Source organism: Leptodactylus fuscus, chromosome 8 (assembly GCF_031893055.1).
Source record: "Leptodactylus fuscus isolate aLepFus1 chromosome 8, aLepFus1.hap2, whole genome shotgun sequence".
Classification (NCBI taxonomy): Eukaryota; Metazoa; Chordata; class Amphibia; order Anura; family Leptodactylidae; genus Leptodactylus; species Leptodactylus fuscus.
This window is the reverse complement of record NC_134272.1, coordinates 60,954,650-60,972,532: the sequence shown is the minus strand read 5'-3', so window position 1 is coordinate 60,972,532 and position 17,883 is coordinate 60,954,650. Positions and strand designations below refer to the sequence as shown.

At 42.0% G+C, this 17,883-nt stretch overlaps 1 protein-coding gene across 1 annotated transcript in view; it reads left to right on the top strand.

The window, feature by feature from the left end:
* The window catches only part of SESTD1 (SEC14 and spectrin domain containing 1), an 89,333-nt gene that overhangs the window by 25,352 nt on the left and 46,098 nt on the right, over positions 1 to 17,883 (top strand). Inside the window, exons 3-4 of the mRNA XM_075286073.1 lie at positions 7,785 to 7,893; positions 14,683 to 14,773. Coding sequence (XP_075142174.1) covers positions 7,785 to 7,893; positions 14,683 to 14,773 — 200 coding nt within the window. The remainder of the gene's footprint in view (positions 1 to 7,784; positions 7,894 to 14,682; positions 14,774 to 17,883) is intronic.

Below are 17,883 nucleotides of genomic sequence, written 5' to 3'. Positions count from 1 at the left end.
GAGATCTTCTCACCATTATTTTCCAGTCCTTAACCACTTAAAGGGGTTTTTTTGGAACTAAATACTGATGTTCTATCCTATCAGTGAGCGACTGATACTTGGGACCCCCACAGATCAGCCCCTCGAAGCGGCGCCAGTGCTTCAGTGAGTTCTACTTCTGAGGTGAGAAATATCACATTCATTGGTCACTTGGCTTGCTTGCAGCTCAGTCCCATTTATGAATGGGACTGAGCTGCAGAACCAAGTGAAGCCCCTATACAGTCTCCATCACTTGGATTAGTGAAGAGGCCACAACGCTCACCTGAATACTATGGTTTCTTCAAACATCTGACCTGTGGTGGTCTCAGGTCTTGGATCCCCACCAATCCAATATTGATGACCTGTCCTCAGGCTAGGTTATCTGTAGTCAACTGTCAGAAAAGCATTTGAGGCCGGGGCCCCACGTGGCTAAAACGCAGTGGAAAAAAATTGCAGCATTTTACAGTCAGAGTAAAGTGGATGGGATTCTAGCGAATCCCATGCTCACATTGCTGTAAAAACCGAGCTCCAGCTACGTAAATGGAGACCCGATCCCTACCCGCACTCCTTTTATTGGATTTGCAGAGTACATCTATATGTCACAGTCTCCGCAGCCTCTTACCCCAGGACTGTGCCTAATCTGCTCCGCCTGGTTGTTTGAGGACTCCGGTTTCTTTCCACATTGTGGGAACATTTTGCAATGGAGTCAAAGGCTGGAAACAACCCTTGATGCCCGTGCCATGTTTTGCTTATAAGTAATTCATGAAATATGTGCATTCAGCGGTTTTTAATATATTCATGCCTTGTAATTTGCACATAAATGGGGTGTGCTTGCGGCTAATCTGCTGGTGTTCTCTGGTTTGTAAAGCAATAGATCACTGCGGATCAGGTTTACAAGTAACAATGTGATGCTTTACAAGCGGCTTGAATAGGAATTGTTGGGTGGCAAATGTAAAAATTTTCACTACCTTTTGCAATTTATTTAGTCTTTGCTTTGAGACCTTTCTATGGGGAAAGAGGCTCAGTAATAGGTTAAAGGGAGTCTATGATTAAAAAAAACCCACGTTTTAAACTAAAAGCACATAGCTTTTATAAAGGATATTCATCTCTTACCTTTATCTTGAAGGTCCGCGCCACTGTTTTTGAATTTTTCTTCATTGTGCTCAGAAAGCACAGAGGGCATTCCCCTTCTGCTCGGAGCACAGCGTTGTCATCCATTCCAGCGCCTCCTTTTTTCTGCTTCGTCCATTCTGCTCTGGTGGTTGTGTAAGTGACCACCACAAAATGGCCGACGGATTTGCGTAGTTGGCAGTGCCGTCAGCCAATTTGTGGTGGTCTCCTGCACAAAGAGTCGTGAAGAGGAGGAGAATGGCCAGCGGAGCAGAAGAAAGGTGGTGCTGCAATGGATGACAACTTAAGTAGATGCTGGACTCCTCTGACAGCAGTGTTTCTCTCTCATGACTAAAAGGATTAGGATTCCAATCCATCATCTCCCAAGGGGGTCACCCTGGTCAACTGGTCTTGGTGAAATTGGTGATTGATTTCCGCCAACATTCATCTAATGGTTCAAGAAATTATGGACCATAATTCTGGAGCATCTTGCTTTGTGCCTTTCCTATTCGAAATATGGTTGTGTGTGTAAATTGACAACTGGGTGTTACCATTTCATACAGTATATACAGTTATACTGTATATCTATATAGCCTTTCGTGCTCGAACTTTTAAGAGGATTTTTTCATCAGCTCCAATTCCTTGTACCCTTCAATAGTTGCTGCTCTATTGATTCTGGCACAACTGGAATTTTTTCTCTAGTCCCCCACTGTTACTGAGTATTCATATCTGTTTCAGCACAATTATGTTGTCTGTCAAGTGGGCAGACCCAGGCAGTCTTCTCCTTCCAAGGACCGCCCACCTGACAGCCGATTTTAACATATCAAGCTTTGTGAATTACAACACTAGTTGCTCAGGAATGGTGGGGGCTAGAGAATAAATTCCAACTGTGCCAGAATGAGTGGCTCCTTTTGAGGCTTGCAATAAGATGAGGTGGTGAATGGTCAGATGAACTGTACAGCCATGTTATTTTACATGATAAACAGCGTGCAATTGTGATCTGTAGTTTACTGCTAGTGGTCCCACGTGAGTCCTTTAGGTACCGCTCATTATTAGGCATAATTTGCATTCTTTTCCGTAATTACATTAGACAATAAATGCATCTTTGTGTTTAGCCAGAAGGTCCAATCCTCCGAGGACTGTGAATCAACAGCTTGTGATTCTGATTCTTGAGAGGTCTTGACGTTGCTGGTTAAATTGAGAGCCTGTTAAATGGAAGCCTCATAGCCCTCGCTCTAATGAATTCCAGATTTTAACGTGAAAGGTAAAGCTAATTTTAGCTTTTTCATCAAAAGGTAGGCCGGCCGCATCCCTTATCCAAACAGATTGCAGAAGATATTGTAAATTAAATCTCGTCTCTCGATGAGTCAAGTGAATTAGCTTAGACATGGTATAATTGGTGCAATGCAGAATGGCTCTTGATTTTCGATAATGTGATCCAATCGCTTGGCAGAGACTTAGTAGAAACTAGTTCATGGAAGTTGACGGCAGGTGCTGTTTTCTTCACAAAAGAAGTTAATTGTAGACCGGATAAAACCAGGCGATCGTTTACCCCAGAATTCTCAGTTTGTTACATCATTTAGGTTTAAAGGGGTTGTCAATAGCAATGAATTTATTTAAAGGAGCTTGCTGTGCAATAACATTGCAAATATCCTACTGGACTTCTGCTTCTTGGGTCCTCTGGACATTTCTGTTCATCCAGCTCACCCATTACCAGTGAGGTCACCCCTGTGGCCAGAGATTGGTTGCAGAGGTCACGTGTGGCAAGGGATTGGTAAATTAAGCATTATGTTTTTGTTATTTTAAAGTACTGTAAGCTCTTTGCAAACAATGTCCTTGTTCCAGACTGCTCTGTTCCTGTAGGAGATACATCAGAGCCCCAGAGTATTGGGCATGTTGGAATCCAACATGTCTGATCATTCTTTCTTTTCGTCTGAAATGGAAAACACACTAGGAATGAATTGACATTTGGTACGAAAATGCAGCTACATGTGAAAAAAACACAAAGAAGGTTTTGTCAATGGGCTCCTCTTACCCTATTGAGAATACATACATTCGCTGAAGAGGCAGAGCAGGAGGAATAGCTTTTGATCAAGTGATGACCAGCTTTATTTAGAGACTGGAAGGACAGGGGTCACAAAATAATCCACATGTCAAACTAAAGGCCCACAGGCCAAATCCAGCTCTTCTCATCACTTCATGTGGCCTGTGAGGTCCAGATGCAAAAGGACCAATTTTCCTCTTTCCTTGAAGATCACAGCCAGTTCTTGGCAAAGGCGTGGTATCAGCCCGGGGGACCAGTTGCCATCTGGGATTTTGAGATCCAGCATGCACCTCCGTTTGGAAATTCACAGGCTCTGCCCAGGCACTTTAGCCACCTTCAAGACAAGAAGCTTGGTCCTAAAGGTGGAAGGGGCTAGCTATTGTCCAACCTGGCCCTAAAGGGTATATTGGCCTTTTACTGACCAAGTGGTGCAACATTACACTTCTGGAGAAACAATTTGATAAAGCTACATACACCATAGAAAGTCTGCTGGGACATTTCCATTTGGTGCATAATCCAGAGAGCCAAGCTCCATAGTCTCCTTCAGTACACCTGTGGCCGTATCCCAAATCTTGCTACTAGATTGCAATAGTCTAGATTATACATTGTATATTGTATACAGTTTTACAATTACAAATGCCCTTGGAAGGCAGCCATAATATAAAAAATGATTTTGACACCCCTGAAATAATCCACTCTTGGTCTACTATATCTCATAGTAAAAATACTGCAGACTTCAGGAGCCGGTGTATTGTTATTTTTAGAGGAATTGTCCATGTGACTTTTGTTTTCTTTCTTTTTATGCCTTTTTATACGGTATTCCGCTGCCTTTGCATAGCTCACTAAGTATTTAGCAACACTATCCACATCCAAAGCCTAGGCTGTAATCTCTATGGCTGACTATTAAGCAGTCCGCTCAGTACAATAGGCTGTTACTGGGGACCGTAAGCTCAATGGCCCCATCATAAATTATTAATGTACATGTCCTGTAGCCAGGTAGAGTTCCAGATCCAGACCAAGTATTCTATTGAATTGGGCATCTAAATCAGTGCATTGTATAATTTTATGGGGTAAGATAGCGGCATGTAGTTTTCAGCCCATCTGTGGCCATCCAAATCACTGAATAGCATCCAAGCGTTCTCTTTGCTTTATTTAATGAACTTTGCACCATCACAAAGGAATGAGAGCTGGCAGTGGCTGCTGTGTGACTGCGCACGAGCCAAGGCTGGATGCCATATTTCTTTCCATGCCGGTTCACTTGCACCTGCAATTTGTTTTATGAGGATTTTTTACTCTATTCATTGAGATGGCAGGGTTATTCATATGCCCTTCAGGAAGAATTCAGACAGCTTTCCCGTCGTAGAAGCTCTTGTGGGGCGAATATTTTCCTTCCATTTACCTGACTTGTGTGATAATAAACCCGCTAGCGCCTGGTCCGCCGGCAGCCTCATTAAAAATGCAGGTTAATTGTGCAATAACCAGCATGTGACAGCAGTAGGTTTCACATCTCGAGTTATCCAGTTTCTATTTTATTTCCATATTGCTTAGATCTGGAGAAAACTAGACCATTGGTCCTACGACTACAGCTTAAATCATCAGAAGTACCCAGAAATGGGCTCACTTTCTCCGCTGCTTACAGATATATTCCTATGGCAATCTAAAGTGAAGATAATAAGAGGCATTAAGAGGCCCTTAAAGTCAGAACTTGAATTTTTATTTTTTTTTTATTTTTTTAATTTTTAATTTTTTTTTAATCTTGCGTTCATCACAATAAAAAAAAAAAAAAATTCACCGCCCGGATACCAAGAGATTTGTAAAATAAAAAAAATAAAAATTCTACTTAAAACTGCAGAATAAAATGCAGAATGGGACCTCGCACCTCCAGCATTTGAAACTACCAAAAAAGAGGAACACACGTACACAAGGCTGTACATCCCTATATCCAAAAAGAATAATCAGTAATATTACCGTAGTCACGGCATGACACAGGCACACAAACAACCAAAAACATACAAAGCTAATAAAAATATTCACAAAGTGCAAAGTCCTTGCTCTGGCTCGTAAAAGGAATGTATTACCAGTTTTAAAATTTATTTTCTGATAGATTTATTTTTTTTTTTTCTATTTTCTGCATATGGTCATGGGGGCGGCCATCTTGCCAGAGCTTCTCCTCTGTTCTGTAAACAAGCATTTAGAAATATGCTTTACAGCAGCTTCATGGCCATAGGTGGCAGTAGTCTGGAGCTGATTCATTGAGGTCTATAGGAAAATTTCTAGATATACTCTGTGCAGCAGTGGCATAACTAGGAATGGCGGGGCCCCGTGGCGAACTATTGACATGCCCCCCCCCCAACCAACGCCGAAGACCTCGACCGACCCCCTCCTCTGCACTCTATTATGTCCCTTAGTAAGCCCTGCACACAGTATTATGTCCCTTAGTAAGCCCTGCAAACAGTATTATGTCCCTTAGTGCCCCCTGTACACAGTATTATCCCCCATAGTGTCCCCTGCACACAGTATTATAGCCCATAGTGGACACCCATAAACAATTATTGTACTCTGGGGTCTTTTCAGACCCCAGAGTATAATAACCGGAGTCCCGGGGGAATAAAAACATAAGAAACTACTGTTTCTTACCTGTCCCCCGACTCCTACGCTGTCTTCTCCGCTGCCGTCCTTCTTCTATGACGTTGGACGTCACATGACCTGGGAAGCAGACCGGGTTCATGTGACGTCAGAGACGTCAGATGACTAGGAAGGAGGCCTGGCAGGATCGTGGAGAGGTAAGTAACAGTGTTTGTTACGTTCCCTTACCTCCCGGTCCGCCGATCATTATATTCGGGGGGGGGGGGGGGGGGGGGGGGGGGTCTGCAGAGTCTATAGAGGTGTGATCTTTCATTGTTTTTGCAATGTAAATGAGATGACTGCTGCAAAACCCCTACGGAATTGGCAAGTATCAGTCTATTATAAGGCTTAGTAGTTAGAGGGAAAATTGAAGGATATAGTATCATATATATATATATATATATATATATATATATATATATATACCTAGAAAATTTAAAATACAATTCTTAAAAAATATATGTTTAACTGAAAAAATTGGTTGAAAGTTAGGCCATTTGCTTGGTGACACATTCCCTTTAATAGGGACTGTCAGGTCAATTTTTGTACATGTTGAGTGATATGTTTATCTCAAACTGTTTTCAGTTTTTTTCAATTTGGGACCCTAAATCACCCTTAGGTCTTTATGTACCCATGGGTCCAAAATAAAAAAATTAAACCTTACTTACCTAGAGATGAGACTGGTGAGTATCTATGGTGATTACTCTGCAGCAGAGCAGCCGCCATTATCTTTACAGACCCGGCATCTGCGGTAATAGCATGGAGGATATGGGATGGGATCGCTGGGACATCCTCTTATCATTCCCAGGGGTGGGGCAATGCATTTGGTCTATAAGAAGCACCCCCCATTTTCCCACAAATTTTTTTTTTTTTTGGGGGGGGGGGTTGAGTGCGTCTTATAGTCCGACAAATACGGTACCTGTGCTTGCTTTAGTGTCCCAAATCATTCTGACATCGATGACTGCTCACAAGGAAATACATAGAAGGGATGAGACAAACGGCAAAATCAAATAAAATGTAGTGCCCTTATATAATACAATATAAAGCAAAAAAATAGAAACCCGATAAATGAGTAGATGTTACCAAAATAAAAGACCAGTTCTTGGCAGGATTGTGGGTATTGGATCTCCATGTCTTTCACCATTGCACAATACAATATGTTGAGGTTTTTAATGGAGCTAGAAATGAATGGGTCTGGCCTGGATGGATTAGGACTGGACTATTGTGTACTTGGAGATACTGACAAGGTAGTGGCGATTCTCAAAGGAAGATCTTGGCGACGTACTTGTAATAACTCTATACTAATGTATCCTGTATAGTACCGTCATGTATTGGGCCAGAGACGAAGGTGGCTAGGTAGAATATCTCTTACTCTGGAGGACTCCTAATATCCGTAATTTTCACGGACACGGTCTAGAGAATTGCTCACACATTATTTTGCAGAATTTTTTTTGACTTGACCTTTTACGGAGTTTGCAGAATTTCATGCACATGTTACTGAAGCAAACACATGTATTTTCATTCAGACAAACATCTGCAACAAATCCGCCGTGTTGATTACACCCTTAAGATGGCCCTGCAAAGAAAACTGAGCCCTTGTCCTCTGTAGATGGGGGAGAATCTTCAGCAGCCTATTGTTAGAACATAAAGGGTTAAATTCTCTTGAGAAACTGCGTCCCTAAAATAAGTCTGAACATAAGAGTAAGATGTCCTTTAATTCTCCACATTCATCTTTGTGGTGGATTTTTTTTTTTGTAATTGCATGCGAACATTGCTTTTATGCCTGGAAACGGTTGGCCTTTTGAAGTTTTTTGTTATTATTTTATAAATGATGTATTCTGACCTCAATGCCTTTCCTGAATATCTTTTCCTTTAGTTGCAGGCCGCGCTCCCGTTTTTTCTTCCTATAAAGGCACCTTTATTCGGGTGAACCTGGCAGACTCAAAGGGCACCTTCCTGCTGTTAACATTGTGCATTCTTTCTACAGGCGGAAAGGACAGAAGAAGCGGCCTCATTCTGACAATCCCATTGTGCTCAGAACAGACAAATATGGATGAGCTGAGCGTCACCCTGGACTACCTGCTCAGCATCCCAAGGTGACTTTTACCTCCGGCATGAATAAATTATAGTGAACTTTAGTGCCCGTCGTATCCAGCTTTTTAGGTTGTGTTTTGTGACTTGGTATTTTTCAACATGTCTCTTTTTTTAATTTGGTTTAAGCCAGTCCCCAGGGCTGAAACTATAAAACAAGTGCGTCTAGGTCTGTTAACCCTTTATTACATCATTGCTTGCACTTGTTCCAGATTTTGCTGTGATGTGCTTTGAACTATTAGGTTATTTATCCAGAAACAGTCTTTATGTATTTTGGCATTGTTATAGTATACAGGCGTGTTTTGTATATAGATTATATTATACAGTAATAGCTCGGGAGAAGCCAGTACCAAAATATTTTGCATTGAATGTTTTGGCAACAGTGGAATTAGATGTGGAGGTCAAGACATGGATAAGGAAGTTTTAGGCCTGGTTCACATCTGCGTTCGGTATTCCTCGAACGGAATACCGAACGCATTAAAAAGCGGTGAGCAATGAAAGCACATGGACCCCATATACTGTAATGGAGCCTGTGTGGTATCCGCACGAGTCAAGCACTTCAAGCACCACTTTTCTCTCCACGTGATTCGTGTGGGAAACACACAGACCCCATTATAGTCTATGGGATCCATGTGCTTTCATTGCTCACCGCTTTTCAATACACTCGGTATTCCGTTCGGGGGGTCCACAGGTAGACTCCTCAAACAGAGTACCGAATACAGATGTGAACTAGGCCTCAGGGAATGTACTTTTAGGTTATTAAAGTGAGTCTGTTAAAAGGAAACTCCTTATAAGCGATAGTGCATTATAGAGGACATTAAAGGGGTTGTCCCATCTCAAGGATCTTATCTATACTGCTAGCTTATGTGAATGTAAGACTTTTCCTAAATACAGTGCTTAAGCAAAACTGCTTTATTTGGCTATTATCTTAATTTATTCACTTCATTGTTTACACTGTGTTTCCATAACCACAGACCTGGGATGATCTTATCTCTCACCCCAGGACAAGTGATGCTACTCCCTGCTCCAGGAGGGGAGGGGAGCTGAGTGCTCAGTGCTTGTATTTCTGAGCTGTTTATCTCCAGGTCTTCCAGTTATCAGTCGGCTAATTGAATTTTGCTGATAAGGGCTGAGATAGGGAGTCCCTTACCTTTGTATTAAACACAGACCTAAAACAGAGTTTATTGCAAGCTGACACTTGTTCCTGTAGCATGTAAATTTGGCATTCTCATCACCTATCAAATCCAGCTCTGCTACATCAGCTTCATATTGTCCATCTTCCAGTGATACTGTGCTAATTTATTTACAACCATCCCTCATTACTGACTGCAAACATACTGCTATGAAGAGAGATAGCAGAGCTGGCTTTGTCTGGAAGACAGCAAGTGAAACCCCGCCCACCAATTCACAGAGAAAACCAGGAAGTGAACAGAGAACACAGCATGCAGGTTGGTGAACAAGCCAGTTGGGAATACCCCTTTAACCTGACCATACATTCCTATTGGTTCACACATATTCTATATGATACACCAATGTATACGGCTTTAATAGGATAGGGAGAACCTGCTTAGAAGGGCCGTTAAACTTTCTCCATTACAGCAATAGCCAGTGTCCTGCCCCTGGTGACTCTACTCAAGACAGATTTAACCCTTCAAGGACGCAGAGTAGTTTGGACATTAATGATTAGCAATTTTTTTTGCATATTTTCCCCACCTTCCAAAATTCTTAACTTTTTTTTTTTAATTTCTGCTGAAATAGCTGCATGAGGGCTTGTTTCTCATGAAATGAGCAGTTTACATCCATATGTCAGGCATTTCCATATTTGGGAGAAATTGTGAGTGCATTTTCTCCTTTAACCCATTGAGGAAATGAAAGATGAAACATCATTTTATCTGAAAAAAAAAAAAAAAAGTAATTTTCTATTTTCATGGACGAATTATATAATACCGCATGTGGTATATAAAATTGCATGTGCTGTATATAAAACCACATATACCGCTAGCGGAATATAAAACCGCATGTGCCCGAGGAAATGAAAGGTCCTCTAACTAACTCAGCACACCATCCCACCCCATAATACTTACCTATCTTCCTGTCCAGAGTTCCATCCTGCAGGAAGGCCTCCTCTTCTTCTTTGACTCTGCTAATGCATGCGCACGCTGGAGGTGCCTGCGTAGTAGAAATGGAGTGCCCGGCTACAGCGCAAAGCCAGGGCTATTGCACACTTGTCGGCAGAGTCAAAGAGGAGGAGGCGTCCCCACAAAAGGGAAGTCTGGGCAGGAAGACCGGTAAGTAGGAGGGGGTGGAGTATTTTGGTGACCTAGTAAAGTTCCATTTGCAGAAAAGGGGAAACGGAACGTCACCAGGTAATCTGAAAATGTGCCTGGGATGTGGCTAAATATACATTTTTGCTAAAGTATGTAATTTAGAAAGTAGGGGTGTGTTTGGGTATGTGTTTAGATTAGTATAGAAAATGCATTTTATCCCGGACAACCCCTTTCAGGAGGAATAACAGAGGAACAGCACATTTAGGGTTTATGAGAAAAGATACTCCAGAATTATTGTTTTATAGGGGACTAGTAGAATACCCGTAATACTAGTAGAATTATAGCATTTTCTAACAGAGTCAGGGGAGGTGACACGTCGTCTTTGTTTCCACTCTACGATACTTGTGTTCCTGTATTCGTCACTTTGTATGTGTAATTGTTCTGCAGATATACTTTGTGTTATATGAATGAAGATGATTCTTATTATTTCTGTTGTGGGTGGCGGTCTAACTGCAGGAAGAGCGAATGACTTTCTGACATATGGATATCATCAGATAATAAACTTGTTTTGTTCCAATAGTAGTATTTTATATTATTAGAAATAATGTCACTGTGCTGGAAATAATACAGGATATTAGTCACAATAGTTAGCTGGCAAGTACAATAGCTCTATATAGTCTCATGCCTTTATATGGTCACTAAAGATTCTAAGTTTCTACATTTAATCTTGGCAGGGGATGATATGGCCCCTTAATATCATAAATGACATTGAACAGTTACCCCCCCCCTCCCCCTCCCCTGGACTCCAGCTGTACTCTTACTGCAAGCCAAGCCAGTATAGGGAGGAAAGTGAGAATTGCCGTAGCACAGAAGGTTGTACAACTAGAGGTGATGACATGGAAATCGATGGGCAACTGCAACGTTACATCCTAGGGTCAGCCCTTTAATGATAATGCTTTGTGTGCTCTGCTCCCCCCTACAGTTTTATCTGCAAATCTTTAGTGTTATTTCTCCCCCTCTTCAAAAGTAAAAAACTAAAACTATTGACTGAAGGCAAGTAAGAGGTTAAAATAAATGAAAAAAAATAAAAAAGTAACACCTCGTCTTCCTAGTCCTCAGCATCAGCCTCCAGTTCTGCTGCTCCAGTGATGATGTTCATCGGGTGACCACTAGAGATGAGCAAACACTGTTTGGATCAGCCGATCCGAAAAGCACGCTCCCATAGAAATGAATGGAAGCACCTGTGACGCTGACTTTGCCGGCGGCCGGCCGGCGTCACAGGTTCTTCCATTCATTTCTATGGCAGCGTGCTGTTCGGAACGGCTGATCCGAACAGTGTTCGCTCATCTCTAGTGGTCACCCGATGAACCCCATTTCAGCTAATGGGGTCCATCATGCTCATATGTGACTTCTATTCTAGTGGTCCACCTGTCCATTATTCTGATCCTCCGAAGGACCAGAACAACTGATAGCCTGACACTAGTGTGAACCTAGCATAATCGGTCATATACGGTAGTCAGGTGTTCCGGCACTGCAGCTATGGAACCCACTTGCAACCTTGACAGGAAGGAGGCAGAATGAGCATGGAGGAAGTGCATGTAGACAAGCAGAGATCTCAAGCAGCAGTTGTACCATCTTTAGTTCTTTATGCTCCAGCGATGACGTGTTGATATGGCATGTGATGGCTGCAGTGAACACGTCACCACTACAGTCCGTGATTTGGATGTAGCAGCCACATGTCAGGTCGACATGTCATCACTGGAGCGTAAAGAACAGAGGCCATCGGGGACCAGGGAAGCGTCAGCATCATTGCAACAAGGGATTACGGTTAGAATTACTCTATTTGTTATTTTACACCATTGTAAACCAAAAACGTGTTCGGACAACACCTTTGATACAATGACTGCAATATCCTATTCTTTTAAACAAAATGGTAAGTAATAACGTATTGCTTGGCTACATTGTGGATTGTGATCCCACCAAGGCGCTACTACTCTTACAGTATGACTCTCCAGGTCACTTGGACCCCTGTAAATGCCAAATCCGCCTCTGATACGCCATACCCTAGTTATGTGCCACAGCATTATAAGATGGGAAACCTTTTATAACCATCTACTATGCAACTAAGAAAGTGCCAGCCCTGCATAAGGAATAGAAGACGCTCATGTTACAGTCTGTGACCCCAGAGGCGACCTTTACAACACCAGCCAGGAAAGGGTACATGGGCTGCCTGAGGAGATTTTTTGGCAGGCCGTGGTAGCGGAAGAACCTTTGCCAGGGAAAATTGTAAGATACAAATTCTTTCCTTGTAAGGGGTGAAGCTTATACACAAGACTGAAATGGTATAGGATGACTGTTCCAGGCTGTGGGTGGTGGGAATATATTCCTCCCTTCAATCAGTATTTCTTTGTAAAGTAAAGACCCCCCGAGTATAATAATGATGTTTGCGGGGCTCGCGGTGTCACTTACCGATCCCGGCCACTGCCAGGATCGGTAAATAAATAGAGTAACTCCAGCCGATAACAGGGAAAAAATCCTGCAGCGGCTGTCGCCGGGCCCCTAATGTCCCAGGCCCTGTGACAGCCGCTACCCCGGTAGTTACGCCACTGACTTTACCATAAACTTAAAGGGAAAGGTCACCAGGAAATGACCTATTATTTAAATCACATTTTTCTATTGAACATATTTTCAAGAATTTTTTTGGGATGTTTATAAATTTGCCAGGTTATTCTCTGTATTAAATAAAAGCATCAACAAAATCTTGCAATTCCAAACCTTGCCACAAAGCCTTTGTTTGTGGCAAGATTTGGCTTCCTGTCTCTTGTGGACGGACCATGGGCCATAGACACGGAATGAAGCAGAGGCAATTGATTTCTATGGCAGCGTTTTCTAGGCCGAGGCCATTGTATAGTAAGGGGAGCAGATAGGCTGTGAAATTATCTATTATGATTGGTGGATTCTGTGTCCTATCTACATATGCATGTGATCATCAGTGTGCGGATAAGCGAGGTGACTGCTGCAAAGAACAAAGTAACTGTGCTCAGTATTTTGTAGCTCTGCCCCACCAGATTCCTGTTCTATTTCCACCATGTAAACTTACCCTGAGAAGGGGAGGGGAAAGCTGAAATGGTTTTTTTTTTTTTTTTTTAAATTATATTCAAAAATTGGACAAAATAAAAATCCGATAAGATGGACACCCAGGTTATTTTGTTCTGTCACACTCTTATTATTGTATGTTGCATGTAAAAAGTAAGTGTGATTTTGCAAATGGGATTTCATAAGGTGAATGCACCTTGTATAATTTAGGATCCTGGTACAAAAGAAGTTCCGGCTATAAATCTACATGGAAAATAATGAAGTGGGTTCATGTTGTTTTTTTAGGTGTTAGTTTTTAATGATATGCATGAGCCTGGAGAAGCCAAGAAATTGAGGCCACATTTGTTTGACCCATTGCCTTGCATGTTGGTTGTTGTATGTATTCACATCTCTGCAGTTATTTCTTAATATCCATGTAGCAGACGTTATGTTTTTCTCTTGTGTGGCAGTTTTGGATTATTTTTTTGGATCATTGGTGTTTTTCAAAATGCATTTTGCTGTAGGAATGGCTTTTATTTTGCATTCTTCCCCCATAGGCTCCTCTATAGAACTTGATAATCTTTATAAAGAATAAATGTTATGCTATGTTCACATTTGTGCCGCTGTGTCCATTGTTCTGGTCCATTGGAGGACCGGAACAAAGGAGAAAAGAGACCACTAAAATAGCGGACACCAACTTTGCCCATTGGAACCCATTGACTATCATGGGTTCGCTCGGGTATCGGACTTGAAGCATTGGCAATTTTCGGCACACACTGCGACTATGTCCGATGCAGATGTGAACGTAACCTTAAAATGTAATGGATTAAAAAACAAAAAGTTTTTTGCAAGTGTGTGAAGTAGGCCTTTATTGTTAATGAAATTGTAAAGAAGTGTGTTCAGCTTTACATCGAATCTGTTCCTGAGTGTTCCCCCTTCCTTATGGGGGGGGGATAAAAGGGGGGAGTCAAGGGACCACCTTCTGTCTATATGTATGAGACTCTGCCTCAATCAGCTAGATGTATATGGCATATCCTATTTCTTGACAATCCCTAATGGGACAGATTAACAGCGGTTTTTAATACCAGACAACTTTGAGAATTACACCAAACATTTAGGTTGGTTCCTCTAAATTCATTTTGCAGCCAGATGTACAATATTCTGTTCCTCCAGATGAGACGACATATTGCAGATGGAAGATTGCCGGAACAAGTTGTTCTGTTCTCCGCTCTGTCCAGAATACTAATACACTGTACAGGAATACCCTCATATACTAGAACGAATCACGGCCTTGTAATTGTACTATATGATAGGGTCATCATTTGTGATGTTTTATAAAAAAAAAATAATACAAACTTAACTAAATTTGTCATAAACTATGTAGAAATGTATGTAGAAAAGATCTGCTTTTTGGAAAAATAAAAATCAGTTACAAATCTAATTGTTTTTCAGTGACAAATGCAAAGCCCGAGGGTTTACAGTCATTGTCGATGGAAGAAAATCGCAATGGAATGTAGTAAAGACGGTTGTTCTCATGCTGCAGGTAAAAGATGTTTTTTCCCCTTATATTCATGCGAATTTCATTTGTTTTTGTTTTTTTTATGTAGATTGTGAGCCCCATATAGGGATCACAATGTACATTTTTTTCCCCTATCAGTATGTCTTTGTAGTATGGGAGGAAATCCATGCAAACACGGGGAGAACATACAAACTCCTTGCAGATGTTGTTCCTGGCGGGATCCTAACCCAGGACTCCAGTGCAGTGTGTAGTATAACCACCTTTAAGATGTGCACAGGTGGCCAAACACCATGTTGACTGAATTCTGCAACTATTCCTCGAATGCACATGTAAGAACAATGAGGCTGAGCATCCATGTGACACCGGGGTACGCAGACGAGTGACTATTGTGGAAACTTTCAGGGAACATACACAGAACAATCATTCATGGATTAGCCAAAGTTTGTAACTTCTTTGCAGATCTTGACTAAATAAACTGCCTCTAGTTTTAGGCCTTCTGACTAGCTGAATAGAGGGGACATGGCTTAGAAGAAAGGGTGAGTGACTTGATATGCAACATTTGGCAAAAACAATATCGCCCAATAAGTGGTGTAAACTTTTAGAGGGGTTACGTGGCAGATTGCAAAAGTTGCACTGCCGCAGCCCCAGCCTGCCAGTGTCCAGAGATAACTCTCAGCCTGCGCTGTGAACAAACAGACACCGGGGATCCCTGGGCGGCCACAGAACGCCGCTGTCTCCTGCTATCACGATCCGCCCCGCCCACAGGCCTGCCCAGGCCCCGTCCACAAGATGTGGGTAGTAGATCTTTTGCCTTGGTCAGCTAATAAAGTAGCTCACACGCTGAAAAAGTGTGAGCACCCCTGCTCTAGATCCACTGTCTAAGGGTAGGGAGCTCAGGGTGCTGCCATAGTGCTTGTGTGCAGGTGGACTACAATTGACACCCGGTAGGTTTTCAGTGGGACCCTGCTCAATGTAGAAGAAAAGGGGAGAGTGAAATTGGTAAATGAGCTAAATAGGGACTCTCTCCAAAATGACTGGGATACAGAGGATGACCAAAAAATATGGAGCATGCCACCCTCTGCTTGGTGACATCACCAACACATTGCTCAGACTGCAGGCATAAGGGTAAGGGGACCCTCTACCAACAAGAAGACAACTAAATATAAAAGAGCAATGGTAATGACTCTGAGAGTCCAAGATGTCTACCTGTGAGTCTCATTTCTAATGAAAGTGGTGGAAGGGTCTATCCGGGGAAACCTAAATGTAACAGGTAAGCTATGTCAGGCTGGCCCCTTGTTCTGCACACACAGACTCCAAATTTGTAATAGGACATGAAAATGCTTAGAGGGGAAGAAAAAATCACCAAAAAAAAAATGGGCGAGCTGGTTGGTTCTCCAGAAGCCCAGGTAGCAGAGCTCAGCGTCCTCTCACAAATCCTCAAAAGACCTCCACTCCTTCACTTAGGAACTGGGATCCACAAGAGACCACCTCTCAAAACCACAGTTGTAGGTTTCTTTGTGTTTTTTTTCTGTTATTGTAATAAATCCGGCATTGCACCCAGCAAGCTACAGAATGGAAAGCTGGAAAGAGCAGATTTACAACAATTTACCAGAGATAATGTGCAAACACAACAGTATCCGTAGTCATCTGAGGATCATCATTAAAATCGCCTTTAAGCCGTCTTAGGACACATAAATGCGGCACACCAGATCCGTGCTTTATTCTACTTTTAGATCCTCGCCTCAGGACAGAACTTACATTACAATAAGGAACAAGTTACTGCGAAGAAAATTAAAGCCAAAATGAAACATAAGTTTAGAAATCCATCTTGTAGGTTTTCTTCTTTGGTGTTTGGGATGTAGCCAGGAGCAGCACGAGTTTCCTTATTTTAGCCGGCAATGCAGCAGTGCTTGAGTTATTGTGTCTTGAATTGCAGATCCAGTATCACATGTGGCTGAGCCAGACCCGTCCCTGGAGTTGGCCAGTTCATTAGATTTATCACCAAGCTGAATAGCCTTGGCTTTGTGATATACAGTATGATCGATGGGGTGTATGAAAAAAAAAATTATATGCATATGTGTACAGCACTGTGCTAAAGTTTTAGGCAGGGGTGTACAAATTGCTGCAAAGTAAGAATGCTCTCAAAAATAAAAGTATTGACAGTTTATTTTTGTCAATGAACGAAACAAAGTGAATGAGCAAAAGAAAAATCTAAATTACATCAATGTTTGGTGTGACCTTTGCCTGTTGTCAGTTCTTGCAGTTTGTGAAGGAACTCGACAGACAAGTGTGTAAAAAGATTCTGCGTAATACAGTATTGGATAAAATGAATTGACAGAGCCGCACGTACAAACAGGTTTAGGGCCTGCTCCTTAGTTTGCAGCTCTTCAATTCGGCCCAAACACACAGCCACAAAAACTACGACTTGCAGCCCTGGAGTCCTGGTGTTCAAATCCCGCCAAGGGCAAAAAACCATTTGCAAGGAGTTTGTATGTTCTCCCCGTGTTTGCATGGATTTCCATCCCATATTCCAAAAAGACATACTGATAGGGATAAAATGTACATTGTGAGATCTGTGTAGGGCTCACAATCTACATTTAAAAAAAAAAAAAAAAAAAAAAAAAAAGCACATTGTGTGCATGAGGCCTAAGTCCAGGCACGCGTTTTAAAGAAGCCATTATTGGAAGTATCCACAAAAACAAGTTATTTGAAGAGAAGGCTGGACATAAGCAGCTATAAGGGCACTTATTTTGGTGCGGATTCTGTCCTGAAACCCATGTCAAATCCAACCTCAATCCCTATCCCTTATATGTAAATGGGGTTACCACAAACCTGTTCACATGCAACGGAAAAATGACACAAGGATTTTGGCATCTGCTGTGGAAAAAAAATTCTGCCATGGAACTGAGTTGCATTCTACTTATTTTGGGAAAATTCTGTATGGATTTTCAAGTTGAGGATTTTCTTCATTGAACGACACGAGTTAATCCACAATCTGCTGCAGACATAGGGAGCCAATGTTTGAACATATCTTGAATTCCAACCTCTGATCCCCGCCATGTTGTACCTAAGGACATTGGCATTCATTAATAGATGGAAGGCTCATGTCTGTGGTTTAGATATAGTTCCCGAAC